Here is an 18288-nt window from a genome sequence, read left to right on the forward strand (position 1 = left end):
TATATATTATATATTATATATAATATTATTATATATAATATAATATATAATTATATTTTATTATATATTATATATGTAAAATTATATATATTAAATATATAATAGTAAATGTATTATTATATTATGCATAATATTACATTATATATTATATAATATATTATATACAATATAAATGTATAATACCCATATATTATATATAGTATATCCATATATAATATAGTATATATATATTATATATATGTATTTTTTGCCACACTCCTGTGCCTTTCCTCACTCCAAGCTCATGGATATATATCATATATATATATAAAATCTTCCATGAAGGCAGTATGGTATGGTAGAGAGACAGCATGAGCTTGGAAGGAAGAAAGGCACAGGCGTGTGACAATGTATATTATATGTATATAATATATTATATAAATGTAAATATATATAAAAATAGAATTTATATATATATAATACATACATGGCATATATTACATATAGTATCATATATAGTGTGTATTTATATACATAGTATATATATAACATGAAATGCTACTCAGCCATATAACTACATGTATATATAGTGTATGTATATATATATATAAAAACATGAAATACTACTCAGCGAATGACTTAATGGCATTCGCAGCACCTCAGGAATGGAAAACCAAACATCATATGTTCTAAGCCATAAGTAGGAGATAAGCTATACATTGTTGCAGAGGCATGAGAATGATACAATGAACTTTGAGGACTTGGGAGAAATGATGGGAAGGAGCTGAGGAATAAAAGGGTACAAAGTGGGTTAAGTGTATACTGTTAAGTGTATACTGTAAGTGTTAAGCGTATACTCCTCAGGTCATGGGTGTACAACAGTGTCACAAATCACCAATAAAGAACTTATATAGAAACAACAATTATGACAGCTATAATTTCTAAAGTGATTGTGTTAGGTCCTGTGCACTAGATGGATAGGACCTGGGATTTAGGATGTTTCAGTCCAGATCCAATTTAAAGAAAAGGATGCTACTTGTATTAGTTAGCATTTGCTACAGTAACAAACACCCTATACATCTTAGTAGCTTTTAGTCATGCATATTTTCCCCTTATGGGTCTGTGTGTTGCCAGTGGCCATGCTAGGCTCAGCTCAACTCCACATTTCTTGTTGTTCTGGGTCCCAGTCTGAAGGTACAGCATGATCTGGGTTATGCAAGTCTCATGCAGAGGGGAGAAATGTGAGAGTTTCTGATGAACCGTAGAATCCCAGACACTCACATCTCATTGACCAAAGCATATCTCATGAGCAAGCCAAAGTCAATGAGAGGTGGATACATATTCTTCCTCATGAATGCACTGGGAAGTCACATAAAAATGAATGGGGATTTATAATCCTAGAACAGGAAGGGAGTGAATTGCTGGGAACAACAATCCAATCTATGACCCACTGTATTTTAAGCATAAGGGGATTTATTATATGGAATTGGGTGTTCACAAAACCGTCAGAAGTGTTGAAGATGTAGGATCTAGGACTGGGTCTGTATCCTCTTATGCCTTTAGAAAACAGCACCCCACGAGGAGACTGAAACAGATACTGAGTGCCAATTTACTCATAACCACAGCAAATTAATTCCTGGGAAGAATCCTGTAAGGTTGGGACGAATCTCCTGAAGCCGCTGATGATCAGTAGAGCAATCTGTTAAAGAAGCTCTCACCTGCGTCTTCTTTCTTTTACAGGCCTGAACATGCATTGGCTGCGGAAAGTTCAGGGACTTTGCACCCTGTGGGGTACTCAGATGTCCAGCCGCACTCTCTACATTAATAGTAGGCAACTGGTGTCCGTGCAGTGGGGCCACCAGGAAGTGCCGGCCAAGTTTAACTTTGCTAGTGATGTGTTGGATCACTGGGCTGACATGGAGAAGGTAATGGGGTGGAAAAGAGACACAGAGTGAGACAATTTTGTTGACTTTTAAAATTCATCCATTAATTCAGTAAATACTTGTTAAGTACTTATTACATGTAAGGCACTGTAATAAGCTATGGACAAGACACTCATCTTCCATGAAGGCAGTATGGTATGGGAGAGAGACAGCATGAGCTTGGAAGGAAGAAGGGCACAGGAGTGTGGCAACCTGGTAACTCCCAGGCAGCCAACACAGTTTGTTTACACTGTATGTAGACTGCACATGCTCTGTTGTGACCTCCCAGGGTGAAATGAGGACTAGTGGTCTGGGGTCGTAGAAGTGGCGGGTTTGAATCTAGTAATAGCAAATCAAGCCTGGGCAACACGGTGAGACCCTGTCTCTACCAAAAATGTTTTAAAAAAATTAGCCAGACATAGTGGCACATACCTGCAGTTCTAGCTACTCAGGAGGTTGAGGTGGGAAGATTGCTTGAGCCCAGGAGTTGGAGGCTGCTGTGAACTGTGATCACACCACCACACTCCACAGAGTGAGATTCTCTCTCAAAAAAGTGGGGGACAAAACAGCACTGACCAAAGACTGAGTCTTCCCAGAAAGTTAGGTCATGTGTCCCTGTCAATAGAGGTGTGCAAGTAAGATAGCTACGAGGCAACGATTATCAAAAGGGCTTCAATATGAGACATCCAAGAAAGAAAAAATGAAGAAATTCCTAAGTTTCCTTCCCAGCCCTGAGCTTCTAGAATTTTAATCCATTCACTGCTGATCCATCACCTGCCTTCACCTGAAGTCCTGTGGTTCTTTTTGTAGGACGGAAGGATTCATTCTGGCTAGGGGTAGGGGAAGGGGTGGAGCTACCAGCATGGACTTAATACATTGGTGCTCAAAAAGAGTCGTGATTATGACATGATGTCCTAAGTTCCCAACACTACGAAACAGTCTTAGTGTGGAGATTGTGAATGCCTTGCCTCTAGGCTGAAGACAGCCCTAGGTGTGGGTACTCTTAAAAAAAAAATAAGGTTCAACATTTTAAAATTGAAAATTTTCAAACAAAAATTTCGATTTCTGGATTTTTTTTGAGTTATACTTCCTTTAAATATTGAGGAAGTCCCCTTAAATATTGAAGAAGGCCCTTACTACTGTGACTCACCATTCTGAATCCATAAAAGTAAATTTGCTATATAAACATCAAAAAATCTCTCTATTCACAAATAACACCTTTAGCATAAATGACTGATGACAACCGTGGGGAAAATATTCAACTCATATAACAGCAAAAAAGTTAATAATATAAAGTGAGATTGTAGAAACCAAGAATAAAAAGGTGCAACTCATAAAACTGGGCAAAGTATATGAACAGATAGTTCACAAAAAAGTGAACTCAAATGGCCACTAAATATAAAAAATTCTCACCCTCCCTCATAATAAGAGTAATGCAAGTGAGAATTTTACTGAAATAACTTTTTTGCACCTATCTTGTTAGTCAAATACAAAAGGTTGTTTTTTATTTTCAGAGAAAATAGTCTAATTATCACAAGGCATCTTAGTGGAAGGATGGGAAATATTTCTCAAATCTGCCCCCTTGAAAGCTCAGAGACTAGGGTTTTCAAAAGATAATTTGGAGGGCAGGGGGCTAAGGAATGGGTGCTACCGATTGGTTGGGAATGAAATTATAGAGATGTGAGAAATGTCTTCAAGTGCTGAGTCTCTTTCTGGGTGAGGCAGACACAAGACAGGTGAAGTCAGTTCCTTGCTATAGAATCATGGGTCTAGGTAGTGTCAGTAAGTTTTCCAGAATGCAAATGTCTGAAACATATCTCAAAGGTCAGTCTTAGAATTTACAATAGTGATATTAACTACAGGAGCAATTGGTGAAGTTACAAAGTGTGACTTCTTGTTACATGATTCCTAAGCAGTAAGCAAGCTAGGGAACAACGACTGGTTACTGCTTAACTATGCTTATAGCTTAGCAGAATTGAGGCCCCTACCATCTACCATAATTCTAATGCTGTGCAATTGCATTAATTTCACAAAGGGGTTTAGGTCCCTGAACAAGAAGGGAGTTGGTTTCAGGAAGAGACTATTGTCATCCTTCCTTTAAAGTTAAATTGTAAACTAAATTCCTCCCATAGTTAGCTTAGTCTATACCCAGGAATGAGCAAGAACAAAATACAAAGGTTTAACAACTCTATTGGCAAGGCTGTGAGGAAACAGACACTCTCATGTGTTGCCACAAAGTGGTATAACTCTGATGGAGGCAAATTTTGAAATATCTAATAAGATCGCCAACATGCTTTCTCTTTGATTTTGCATCATTACTCTCAAACTATGATCTGAGAACCCCTGAGGATACATGAGACTCTTTCAGGGGATATGTGAAGAGTCTATTTTACAATAAAACAGAGAAATTAGAACCCTTGTGCATCATGATGGGTATGTAAAATGTTACAGCTATTTTGGAAAGGAATATAACATTTTCTCAAAAAATTAAAAAATAGAATTGCCATTCAGCAATTCCAACTCTGGGTATACACCAAAGAAAACTTAAAATCAGGGTCTCTGAGAAACATGTGTACACTCATGTTCACAGTAGCTTTATTCACAGTAGTTGGAAGGTCAAACAGCCCAAATATCTATCAACAAATAGACAAAAAATAAACCATCATTCTCAGCAAACTATCACAAGGACAAAAAAACCAAACACCGCATGTTCTCGCTCATAGTTGGGAATTGAACAATGAGAACACATGGACACAGGAAGGGGAACATCACACACCGGGCCTGTTGTGGGGTGGGGGGAGGGGGGAGGGATAGCATTAGGAGATATACCTAATGTTAAATGACAAGTTAAGGGGTGCAGCACACCAACATGGCACATGTATACATAATGTGACAAATGTGCATGTTGTGCACATGTACCCTAAAACTTAAAGTATAATAATAATAAAAAAGAAATATCAGGCAAATCCCACCAAAAAAAAAAGAGATTATTGTATTTTTCAATGTGAGAAGGACATGAGAATTGGAAGGGCAGGAGCAAGGTGATATAGTTTGGATATTTTGTTTTCTCCAAATCTCATGTTGAAATGTAATCCACAGAGTTGGAGGTAGGGCCTGGTGGAAGATATTTGGATCACACAGACAGGTCCCACACAAATGACTTAGCACCATCCCCTTGGTAATGAGTGAGTTCATGAGAGATCTTGTTTTAGCACACGTGGCACTTCCCCACACTCTCTCTCTCTTGCTCTTGCTCTTGCCATGTGATGCACCTGCTCCCCCTTCACCTTCTTCCATGACTATAATCTTCCTAAGGCCCTCACCAGAAGCAGATGCCACCACCATGCTTTCTGTACACCCTGCATAACAGCGAGCCAATTAAACTTCTTTCTTTATAAATTACCCAGTGTCAGATATTCCGTTATAGCAATGCAAGAACAGCCTAATATAGTACCTTATATAAATGAAATCACACAGTATTTGTTTTTTCATGTCTGGTTAATTTCACTTAGCATATCTTCAAGGTTTATCCATGTTGTAACATATGTCAGAATTTCCTTCCTCTTTAAGGCTGAAATAATATTCCATTGTTATGCATATGCAACATTATCTATTCATCAAACATTCAGGTCAAATCTTGAATGCTCTGTTGCTTAAAAATTTCTTCTGTCAGATTCCCAAAGTCATTACTCTTAAATTAAAACTTCCACAGATCACTAGGCTATGAACACAATGCAGCCAAGTTCTTTGCTAAAATATAGGAAGGAGGACCTTTGCTTCAGTTCCCTAAAAGTTCCTTATTTCCATTTGAAATCTGGTCAGCCTGCATTTCGCTGTCCATAATTCTATCAGCAATTTGGTCACAACTATTTAACCAGTGCCTAAGACGTTCCAAACTTTTCCTCATCTTTCTGTCTCTTCTAAGCCCTCCAAACTCTTCAATTTCTTCCCATGACCAAGTTCCAGAGTTACTTCTACATTTTCAGGTATCTTTATAGCAATATCCCACTTCTGGTACCAATTTTCTGTATCAGATTGTTCCTGTGTTGCTGTAAAGGAATACCTGAGACTAGGTAACTTACAAAGAAAAGAGATTTAATTGGCCCAAAGTTCTGCACAGTGTACAGGAAGTGTGGTGCTGGCATCTGCTTCTGATGAGGGCCTCAAGAAATTTACAATAATGGTGGAAGATGAAGAAAGAGCAGGCACGACAAAGGGCAAGATGAGGAGCAGGACAGAGAGTGAGAAGGTGCCACTCACTTTTAAACAGCCAGATCTTATGTAAACTCATTTATCACCAAGGGGATGGTGCTAAGCCATTCATGAGGGACCTGCCTCCATGATCCAATCACCTCCCACCAAGCCCCACCTCTGACATTGGGGATTGCATTTCAACATGAGACTTGGAGAGGACAAATATTCAGACAATATCGTGTATCTAGAATAGTCAAATTCATAGAGTCAGAAAGTAGAATGGTGTTTATCAGGGCTTAATGGGAGAGAAGATGACGGGTGATTGTGCAATGGGGACAGAGTTTTCATTTTGGATGATGAAAAAGTTCGGGAGATGGATGGTGGTGATTGTTGCATTAACAGTGAGAATGTACTTAATGCCACTGAACTGTACACTTCAAAATAGTTAAAATTGGAAATGTTATGTGTATTTTTACCATAAAATTTAAAAAAGTAAATAGAGATAAATATATAAATAAATCTAAAGTGATATTTGCCTTTTTATTCTAATTCTTTCAGGAGTATACAATAGCATTTTCCAGAAGGTACATGTTGGTACTCACAACAGAGTGAATGCAGAATCAGATGAGAGGATCCAATGTTATTCTACTAAGACATTAAAGGGAATTGCAGAATAAATAGATGCAATAAATAAATAAAATAATGCCACTTTCCTCATTATTTTTCCATTTTGAAAAGTATACTTTATCATTATAAAAAATTATGCATGCTAATATACAATGGGTTTATTACTGTTATTTCTAAAAGCATACATTTACAAAAATTCTGTTTTAATATCTTCTATGGTAGATATTGATAGATATAACTCATATAAATAACAACTCTTTAGGGTTTTCAATACTTTTTAAGATTGTATAGAGGGGCTGAGATAAAAAACCTTACTAAGCACCAACTTGGCAATCCCAAGACTTGGAATTTATCCTACCTGCTTGTGTACCAATGCCCCCTAATCAACAGAGCTTCTCTTTCCTCAGGCTGGCAAGCGACCCCCAAGCCCAGCCTTGTGGTGGGTGAATGGGAAGGGGAAGGAATTAATGTGGAATTTCAGAGAACTGAGTGAAAACAGCCAGCAGGCAGCCAACGTCCTCTCAGGAGCCTGTGGCCTGCAGCGTGGGGACCGTGTGGCAGTGGTGCTGCCCCGAGTGCCTGAGTGGTGGCTGGTGATCCTGGGCTGCATTCGAGCAGGTTGGTAACTGACTACCTGGACAGAGAACTGTTCCTTGTGAAGAAAACTGATAGCAGAGAAATGCAGCCACCTCTCCCAAAAGAAGTCTCCTTCTTGGAGCATGCTGTCCTCTCTCATATGAAGAAAGACATCTCCCTACTTCCACTTATTTAAGCAAACTATGTGCCAAGCACTTATGCAGGGTGAACAACAACAACGACATAGTTTACATATTCATGGGACTTAAAGACCTTTGGAGAAAGCTCTTAAACTATTAATTTCACATATAAGTATTTAATCAGAATTATGATGAGTGGTATGAGAATTCTATTAAAATCTATAAAAATCAATTTGGCAGACTGTGACCTGCAGGCCAAATCCTGCCCACAGCTTGTTTTTGTAAATAAAGTTTTATTGTAACACATCTATGTATTGTTTCCATATTATATGTGGCTGCATTTGCACTACAGTGGCAACTTGAGTAATTGGAACAAGAGAGTGTCTTATCCACAAAACCTAAAATATTTACTATTTGGCCCTTTGCAGAAAAAGTTTCCCAATGCTTTTCTAAAAGGAGACTTGAATAACCAATATGAGGAGCAACTAATCTCAGTGGAAGTGATATTTGAGCTGAGATCTGCAGGATGAGTAGGATTTTGCCAAGAGATAGAGAGGCTTGTGCCAAGCAAAGGGAACAGCATATGTGAAGATGTAATCATCTGATGATTTCTTCTTGTCCACTTCCCAGAAAAGCCAAACACTGAAAACAGTAGGAGTTGCAGTAGAGAAGAGTTTAATAATTGCATAGACAGCCAAGTTGAAGGATGGAGGATGTCTCTCAAATCCATCTCCCCAGGAAATCAGAGACTAGAGTTTTTCAAGGATGCTTTGGCATGCAGGGGGCTAGGGAAGAGGAAATGCTGATTGGTTTGGCTGGGGATGAAAACATGGGTTGAAGCTGTCTTCTTGTGTTGAGTCAACTCCTCAGAGATCACAGAACTGGTTGAGTTAGTTTCTTGGTATCAGTTACTGATCTGGGTAATCTAAGCTGGTCCATCAGAATGCAAGGTCTGAAGAACACCTCAAACACCAGTCTTAGGTTTTACCATAATGATGTAATCTATAGGAGAAATTGGGGAGGTTACAAATCTCTGGCTCCATGACTCCTGAACTATAATTCTAGCCTTGTGACCAATTTGTTATTTTTCCAAAGGCAGTTTCAATCTCCAAGCACGGAGGCAGTTAGTTTCAGGAAGGAGCAACTATCATTTTTGTTTTAAAGTTAGACTATAAGTTAGATTTCTCCCATAGTTAGCTTGGACTATGTCCAGGGATGAGCAAAGACAGATAGCTTGTGAGGTTGGAAACAAGATGATGTCAGCTATGTCAGATTTCCCTCAGTGTCATAATTTTTGCAAAGGCAGTTTCAAAGCCACAGGGGAGGGAAGCTTGAAAATTATAAAAGAACCTAAAAGGATATCTGTGTGCCTAAAGTCCAGGCCATAAAAGAAAGTAGTGGCAATAGAATGAATATATAAAGGTGGCCAGGTGCTAAATTGGCAGTGCCTTGTGGTCCATGATAAGAGTTGTGGGCATTTATCCAGCGGTGAATGGGAAATGATTGATGGATTGAGTGACACTCAAACCATTGATGCATTGAGTGACATGATCGTCCTCTGTTTGGATGGTCATATTGGATGCTCAATAGGGAATGGGATGAAGAAGGCAATAGTGGGGTTGGAAATCTCAGATAAGAGGTGAAGGGATGGTGATGTCTTCAGTTTTGTTGAGGTAGTAGAGATGGAGATAAGTGGATTTAACAGGCAATTGGGGGGAACTAATAACATGGTTATTCAAAGAAGATGTGAGGGAGAGAGAGAGAAGTCACAGACATTTCAGCAAGTGGGTGGATGGTGCTGTCTTTCACTGGAGTGAAGAACACAGATATAGAAAGAGGTATGGGTGTGTTAGGAAAAGATGACAAGTTCAATTTGGGCATGTTGAGTCCAGAATGTCCATGTGATGTTCAAGAAGTGATGACAAGTTGGATTTAAGGCTCTAAAATTTGAGATGGAGACAGAAATTTGAGAATCATCAACTTTTACATTAAAAGGATGAGAAGTACAGTGGTATAAAAAAGAACCCCAAGAAACTCCAGCAACCTCCTTCACAAACTGCCCTTTCCACCTCTGCTTGCACACAGCCTAATCCCAACTAAAAGCTCCCACCCACCCCATATTCTGGGGACAATGGGCTGAGCATGAGAGTGGGTAAAGAGAAAGACATAAATGCAGCCAGGAATTAGAAACTATCAGAGGCAACCAAACCAGCTGCAGGAACTTGGAAGCCCATGGAAAGACAGAACAAGCCAGAGAGAAAGGTGACATACTGAAATTATAGCCAGAAGGAAAGGAGAACCCAGAGGAAGAGATGTGTCTATTGTTCTGTGTCTGACTCAACTGACCACCATGGTAGAGAAACATTTGAGGATATTTACAGGTGTGCAGTGAGAATCCCAAAGTGTTGAGAGTGGGAAGAGAGTGAGCTAAGGTTAAAAGCTATTTAACAGGAGGGGCATGTGGTTTAAGCTTCACAAAAAAATGAAACCTGTGTAGTTATTCTTTCTTTCTTTTATTTTTTTGAGATGGAGTCTCCCTCTCTAGTTCAGGCTGGAGGGCAGTGGTGCAATTTTGGCTCACTGCAACTTTTGCCTCCCAGGTTCAAGCAATCCTCCTGCCTCAGCCTCCCGAGTAGCTGGGATTACAGGCATGTGCCACCAAGCCCAGATAATTTTTGGATTTTTAGTAAAGCTGGGGTTTCGCCATTTTGGCCAGGCTGGCCTTGAACTCTTGAACTCTAATAATCCGCCCTCCTTGGCCTCCCAAAGTGCTAGGATTACAGGCATGAGTCACCGTGCCTAGCCCTAAGTCTAGTTATTCTGCAGAAGATTTTAAAAATCAAAGGAGTCTCATTAAAATAGTAAACAAGAACAAGAATTTAGGAAAGTGATAATCATGGGGTATAAAACCTCAGTTATGTGCAAGGAATAAGTCTAATTTTTTAAGATAAATTGTACAGCATGCTAAACATAGCTAATAATTTAGTACTGTAAATTTCAGTATCATTAAGAGCAAAAATTTCTAATGTTCTCATCACAAAAAATGTTAAATACTTGAATTGATGGATATGTTAATTAGCTTAATTTAATCATCTCACATTGTCTTCAAAAATTATAATACCACTTTGTACCCAATAAATATATACAACTCTACTTTGTGTGTACATATATATGTAAAACTGAAGGCACTCTCATCTAAGAAAAATGCATTTAATGTCCCAGGGTTGAAATAAATAGCCAGGACCTAGAGCTATTGGTGTTTCAAGACCATGGACAGTTCCAAGTGCCTTTACTCATGATTCTTTAATTATCATATGAGAGTTTTGATTTTTTTTTTTTTGTGTTCAATGAGAATTTAATATTTGAAAAATAAAAAAATAAAAGACCTTAAAACTATTAGGTTTCCATTATGATCAGACGGCTCTGTCAAAATGGAAAGAAAGCAGGGAATTTTCTGTACTCCTCAACACGAAGTTTATCTTGTTCTTGAAAAAATATTGAACTATTTTTTCAATATTTGCCCTTGCCAGAATTTCACCCTGGCACCCGCTGTTGGTGTGTTTTGAATTTGGTTTCCTTCTGATTGTTCTAAGAGAATATCTACTTTATCATATTTTGAAATAAGACTTTACAGTATCTAAATGTGGATGATATATCCTTTTAACTATGTCCCTGATATTGAAGCTCTGAACATAACCTCTCAATTTGAGTCATCTGTGTTTCCAGGTATTGCTATAGATAAGCCACAAAATACTGAATTTTGGCGTCTTATATACATGGTTGCGGTGTTTGCGTTCTTCACGAAGTATGAGAAATTCTTTTTTTTTTTTTTTTTTGGGGGGATGAGTGGTCTACACCACTGGAATTTTTTTTTTTCCCATAAATTTTTTTTTTATTATACTTTAGGGTTTTAGGGTACATGTGCACAATGTGTGCAGAGTTTTGAATACAGCAAACTCCTGTAGAAAATTTTTTTTGAGGGGTGAGAGTGGGTGAGGAGAATTGTATGTGTCTTAGGCTGTCAACAGTGTGACATTAGCAATTCAATTTCTTTTCTTTGACTCAGTAGGGCCCTTAAGACTCTGACAACCCAGGGAACCCTAGGTTTCATTCACTCCCTAATCCTTAGTCCCCTTTTTTATTGACACTCTCCATTGGTCATTACTTCCCCATCCTCTCCTTCCCCACTTGCTCCCTGCTTGATGTTTATATCAGGCTTCTCTAGGGAAAAAGAAAACCATCCTTTCCAATTCTCTAAACTGTTGGCTTCTTTAGGTCTCATCTTTATGCCTGGAACCATCCAGATGAAATCCACTGACATCCTGTATAGGTTGCAGATGTCTAAGGCCAAGGCTATTGTTGCTGGGGATGAAGTCATCCAAGAAGTGGACACAGTGGCATCTGAATGTCCTTCTCTGAGAATTAAGCTACTGGTGTCTGAGAAAAGCTGGGATGGGTGGCTGGACTTCAAGAAACTACTAAAGTGAGTATCTACATGTCTCAGCCTGGGTTTTAACTAAAACTGGAAACAGAGCCAAGCACTTAGGTGCAGGTGCTTTATTGAGGAGGTGCAGGAAGAACAGCATGGGACTAGGAAGAGTGAAGCTGGGAACAAATAAAAGCTAATACAAGGGTTTTGTTTTTTTTTTTCAAGTCATTGAAAGGACTAAATGGGGCTTGATCTGCCTGGACCTTCTGAGCAGCACATAGAATGCCTCCCAGTATTGTCCTCTAAAGGATTGAAAAGCATTGACCCATTAGCATCTGACCCCCACAGGTTGAGGGTTGTCCTGGGGGTGTTATTTCCTCCACACTTCTGGGCTGCGCACTCACGCGTGAAGAGTGGCTCAGAGTTCCATGCTATGGTAAAACAGAGAAACTATGGGGCACAAAGTGAATCACTTGTGGTGCACACTGGAAACAACATGGTGTTAACACCAAGTGGGTTGAAACCCACCCAGAACAATTTACTGGAACTATGACTCAAATCAGGGGTGAGGCCAAGGTCATGAGGGAAAACCCAAGAGATGGCTGATATACCAAGTTTCTAGGCTCTTCTTCCCACCTCCTGTATCTCTAAGAGGGGCTGATCAAGGGCAGAGGTCTTTCCATGTGTTGATAGCATGGAAAGACCTTGATAGTCCTTCCAAAAGCTGATAGCAAGACTGGCTGGATTAACAATTTTCTCTGTCAACATGTCTGAAATCCCTCTAGCAGGGGCACATATGATAGGAAACTTGAAGGGATAATTTCAGCTTTTCCTTTCTAATGCCATGGTCTTTAAGGTAGCTGTCATGGAAATAAATAACATGATGCCTGCTTTTAAAGGCTCAAAATCAGGACACTGGAGATGTCCAAGAAATATGTAGGTGCTTCCAGGGAATAGAAGAGAGTGCCAAGAAAGTACTTGGAAAACTCGTATTAATTCCACACCTCCTGACCACTTGGTGTCATGCCAGGGCTCTTCACAACAATTAGATTAGCATTTATTGAGTTCTTGCTAAGCAAGTTGCTCATTTCTTTGGTGGGAGAGATAACTCTATAACACTTGATCTCCCTTTTTTGCAGATATAAAGTGAGACACAGAGAAGTTAAATAAGTAGCTTAGGGTTGCATTGATAACAAAGTGCCAAACTTGAGTGGCTTTCAAACCCAACTCTGATTGACTCAGACTCCCATGATCTTAATCACTCAGCAGCCTCTCTTCTGAGGTGGGTCGATCAACTTGCCCTTTTCAGCACAGGGGGTGGTGGGAAAAGATGGGTCACTTTGACATCTGGTGTCCAGGCTAGATCTGAGAAAATGACAATCTGTGTCTCTGTCAGTGAGGCATCCACCACTCATCGCTGTGTGGAGACTGGAAGCCAGGAAGCATCTGCCATCTACTTCACTAGTGGGACCAGTGGTCTTCCCAAGATGGCAGAACATTCCCACTCGAGCCTGAGCCTCAAGGCCAAGATGGATGCTGGGTAAGCTGAGCTCTTTCTCTCTACAGAGAATTGCATGACCAAGCATGAAGACTTTTCTGAGTTCAAATCCAATGCTCCTGGGCTGGGTTACCACCTTGTGGTTCTGAGAAAGAAAATTCAGAAGGAAAGCTAAAGAGGACATGGCTTCACATGCTGGGTATCCAGTACCTTCAATGGGACACATCTTTTAGATAACACAGAGTCTCAAAACTTCTTCCATGTGTTAAGCCATGTGCCTAGCAGGGTGAATGATTAGCAAAAGGCTTACGTGCATTTCCCCAAGCTGATCTCTATGTTGTTCTTTGGGATGCTGGCAATTTGCTTTGATACTGCCCACATTCCAGGAGGGCAGTTTTTGTCAGCAGCAAATTACTTTGCAAATTCATTGAAGCGGAAGATATAATTGGATAAATTTGTGAACAAAGATCTTAGGATTTCTGGATCACAGACCCCATAGTTGAGCATTTTTTTTCCACTGATACATTAATCCCATTTGTGGAATCAGGAAACACTGTGCCGAGGTCTTCAAGCAATGATATCTATAAATCATCAGAATTTTTTTAGTAGATCCCACCTTCCATGTTAATTTTATTATTAGAATGGGAAAATACATTAATGCAAAAAATGGAAAGTGTAAATATTCCATCTATGAGCCCATAGTGACAGCAAATTAAATAAGTTAGTAAAAATTATACAATAGAAGAGCTGCAGTAAAAGGCAGTTTCTAAAAGATGGGGGATAAATTACTTAACTATAACTAAGATATTAAATTCCCCTTCCCCCAAAAAATTTGGTAGTGATCTCATTTTTCACAGATATAAAGTCAGACTTAGAGAAGTCTTATATTATGACCTAATTTCCCTACAGAGCTGAAAGTATTAATCATCTTCAGGAAATAAGATACACTATGGCAGTTCCCAGTCATGAGGAAGTTGTTCATGTCTAGCCTAAATCATTCTTGCTTTAAGAAAGGCCTAAACCTTTTATTCTGCCCTGAAAAGAGAAAAGTGACGAGTTCACTTAGTGCCAGACCATCAGCTTTATGGGCAATTCGCAGTACTTGAAGAAAAGAGAAGCAAAGTTCTATTCAGCCAAACTTGAACTTGGCAAGGCATCTGTTAGAATATTTGCCATGAAGATGCCTTGTGTTAGTAAAATTTTCCTGGGTGGTTACCACATGCATGCCAGAAACTGTACTAAGTTTTGGAGTTAAAATGAGAATGAGACCCAGTTATATATTAAGTCATGTCAACTGGGGTCCCACCTTCTGAACATTCATCTCCTGTTGATGCAGGATGTGTGGATAGAACAACTTTTCTTCCCCCTTCCTACTTAGACTTAGACATATGCCTATAAACCTGCAGGCAGATACACACACACCTCCCTTTCCTCCCCTACACCTTAGTGTCCCACACATCCTAAGCATGCACCCACCTATATGTACATGTGTTTTGTCTGTGTTTTCAGTTGGACAGGCCTGCAAGCCTCCGATATAATGTGGACCATATCAGACACAGGTTGGATACTGAACATCTTGGGCTCACTTATGGAACCTTGGGCATTAGGAGCATGCACATTTGTTCATCTCTTGCCAAAGTTTGACCCACTGGTTATTCTAAAGGTAAGAGAGGATCCAGTTTGCACCAGTTATTCAGAGTGAGCCCGAGGTTTGCACACTTCAATTTATTGTAGTTTGTTTCAATTCATCTAATTTTTGCTAAACCCCTGCCATGTGGTGAACAGTGTTCAGTAAATGAGATGGAAATGGTCCCTGACCTCACAGAGCTCATGTTCTGGGGAAGGAGACAGACACATATATAGATAAAAGGAGTACGTTCAGGAGAAAGACACTGTAGGTCATTTGTTCCCTCAACAAATGTAATGGGCTCTTCTGCTGGCGTCACCTATCAGACAGATGCTGGTGAACCACATGTAAAAGGGAAAGCTTGAGTATTGGGGGGGATGCCATCTCCTTCTCATGTGTGTGTGTGTGTTTGTGAGTACACATTTCATTTCCTTTTTTATTTGCAGCATAACACACAAACTGAAGGTAAAGTACACAGAGTGCCACCATCCTATGTGTACAGTTTGAAAATAATTTACCTGTGTTAGAGACTGTCTAAGTCAGCTTGGGCTACTATAATAAAATACCATAGTCTAGGTGGCTTAAATAACAGACATTTACTTCTCGTAGCTCTGGAGGCTGTAAGTCTGAGATCAGGGTGCCAGCATAATTGGGTTCCTGGGGAAGCCCTCCTCCTGGCTTGTTGATGGCTTCCTTATTGCTATATTCTCACACAATTGAGAGAGACAGTGCTGGTATATCTTCCTTTTTAAAAATAAAGACACTCATGCTATCACTGGGGCACCTGCTTCATTATCTTGCATAATTACCCCTAAAAGCCCCACCTCCAAATACCATCAAGTTGAGGGTTAGAGCTTTATATATAGGGATTTAGGTGGGGACACAACATCCAATTCATATCAGACACCCCTGTAAACACCACCAGATCAAGACATGAAACATTCCCACCACTGCAGAAGGTGTTCATACCCCTTCTCTGACAGTATCTGCACCCCATTAGTTAATTATTCATTTGATACCTATCACCATAGATTAATTTTATCTCTTCTTGCATTTCATGTAAATGGAACCACATTATATATAATCTTTTGCATTTGGCTTCTTTTACTCAAAATATTCTCTGTGAGATTAGTCCACGTGTTGCGTGTATCAGATTTCTTTTAGCTAGCTGCATAGTATTCCATTATGTGAATCTGTCAAAATTTTCCCCCATCCTATTGTTAATGAACATTGGGTTATTTCCAATTTAAGATGATTTTCTAGAAGCAATTCGGAAGAATAAATGGATTTTTTTCCTATAGAACTTGATGGTACAGCCATTAAGTAAGACCCACAAACTGCAGCTATGTATTATTCTGTAGCAACAAAGCAATGAAAATGACCTCATTTTGCTTATGAAGATACACCCTATATTGGACTCTCTGATAGAAGGGTTGGGTTATTTCCCTGCTGTGCCCCCAGATCTCTAATGGCCCATCCAGACATCTATTTGCCTGCAGCAAAGATTCAAGCTAAGGCATAGATGACATCTTCAAAAGTCAAAAAGTCAGGTGTGGTCTGGATTTTCGTAGGAAATTATCTTCAAATAATACTGTCATTCTCTGTTTTAAACAAATTCTTACTCTGTGTCCTTCTCAAAAGGATTTGAACTGGTTTTTATTAATTTCCACCATTTAAAAAATGAAAACAGACATAAAATTATAAAGCCTATTAGGAAAATATAGGTTGGAGGTGTAGGGAGGAAAGACTAAGGAAATTAAGGAGAAATATAGCAAATGAGTATGTAGTTGCAAGTTGAGCTTCTAGTAAGGCAAAGCAATAAGGAATATGGGATCATTTTCATAGCTTATATCTGTGTATCAAGCACATTTGAAGGAAATTATTGCATGATACTCACATTTGTCATTTTTTCTAGACATTTTGCTTAAACCATTGCCATGGTTTGAAGATTTGTGCCCCCCAGAACTCATGATGAAACTTGTAAACCAAAAATAAAATCCTAAGGCTCCGTCCCCCCAACCATCTGAATGGACTTGCTCCTCAGCCAGGGTTCTTTTAAAATTTAACCTGAGAGACTGTTTCAGGCCATGACAGGAAGTGGGAGTGGGACATGCCTCATTATACCTCTCTGGTATTAACATCAATACAGACTTTAAGTCTGATAAAAAAAAAAGAATTACAACCTATTCTGTCTAAAGCCTAGTGCCAGTACCTAAAAGCTTCCTCTGCAAATAAGAACTTGGGTCTCCATAATTCTTTATCTTAGCCAAGGCATTCCTTTCTGTTGATCCCAGGTCTTTAGATAAACTCAACCAATTGTCAACCAGAAAAAATTTAAATCTACCTATAAGCTGGAAGCCCCTGCTTCAAGTTGCCCCACCTTTCTGGACCAAACCAATGTATTTTTTAAATGTGTTTGTTGAAGTCTCGTGTCTCCCTAAAATGTATAAAACCAAGGTGCACCCTGACCACCTTGGGCACGTGTTCTCAGGACCTCCTGAGGGCTCTGTCATGGCCATGGTCACTCATGTTTGTCTCAGAATAAATCTCTTCAAATATTTTACAGAGTTTGGCTCCCTTCATCAACAAATTCAATCCCCAGTGTAACAGTAGTAAGCAGTGGGGCATTTAAGAGATGATTGGGCCTCATGAGGGATTAATGGATTAATGGGTTATCATGTTAGTTGGTTAGTTTTGGAGAGTGGGTCTGTTATATAAAAAGCCAGTTTTGCTCTACCTCGTGAGCCCCTTTGCCAAGTGATGCCCCGAGCCTCTTTGGGACTCTGCAGAGTCCCCATCAGCAAGAAGGCTCTCACCAGATGCAGCTTCTTGACTGTGGACTTTCCAGCCCCTAGAACTGCAAGAAATAAATTTATTTTCTTCATAAATTACTCAGTCTTGGGTACTCAGTTATAGCAACAGAAAAACAGATTAAGACAATATTACATTCTGCATAAAGAAAAGCATGGGATGGAGATGGGGTTATATGACAGGAATACATGCTGCAAATAATGATCCCACTACTTGCTGACTAGGTGACCTTGGAGCAGCTACTTAACCTTGTACATCATGGGTTTCCCCTCTGTATCATGAGGATGATAGTACACACGCCATGAGGTTATTGTAAAAATTAAGTGAGATAATACAGGACATGGCAAGTATTCAGTACTAGGTCTTTTTCTAGCACTTGTTTTGAAATGTCTATAGATGTCTTTAGCTTTTCAAAGAACTTTTATATCTAAAATATATCCAAAAAATATTTTCAGGAAAATAAGGCTGGAAACAATCTATTATAA

General features: G+C 39.2%; 1 protein-coding gene across 2 annotated transcripts in view; it reads left to right on the top strand.

The window, feature by feature from the left end:
- LOC116471104 (acyl-coenzyme A synthetase ACSM2B, mitochondrial) overlaps nt 1-18288 on the top strand; it is a 44371-nt gene that overhangs the window by 12738 nt on the left and 13345 nt on the right. For both annotated transcript variants that reach the window (XM_032157044.2, XM_032157043.2), the window contains 5 exons: nt 1720-1904; nt 7130-7340; nt 11714-11921; nt 13264-13407; nt 14875-15028. In XM_032157044.2, the coding sequence (XP_032012935.1) occupies nt 1728-1904; nt 7130-7340; nt 11714-11921; nt 13264-13407; nt 14875-15028 (894 nt within the window). In that variant the 5' untranslated portion in view covers nt 1720-1727. The remainder of the gene's footprint in view (nt 1-1719; nt 1905-7129; nt 7341-11713; nt 11922-13263; nt 13408-14874; nt 15029-18288) is intronic.

This window comes from Hylobates moloch, unplaced genomic scaffold (genome assembly GCF_009828535.3).
Source record: "Hylobates moloch isolate HMO894 unplaced genomic scaffold, HMol_V3 SCAFFOLD_6, whole genome shotgun sequence".
NCBI classification, from domain to species: Eukaryota; Metazoa; Chordata; class Mammalia; order Primates; family Hylobatidae; genus Hylobates; species Hylobates moloch.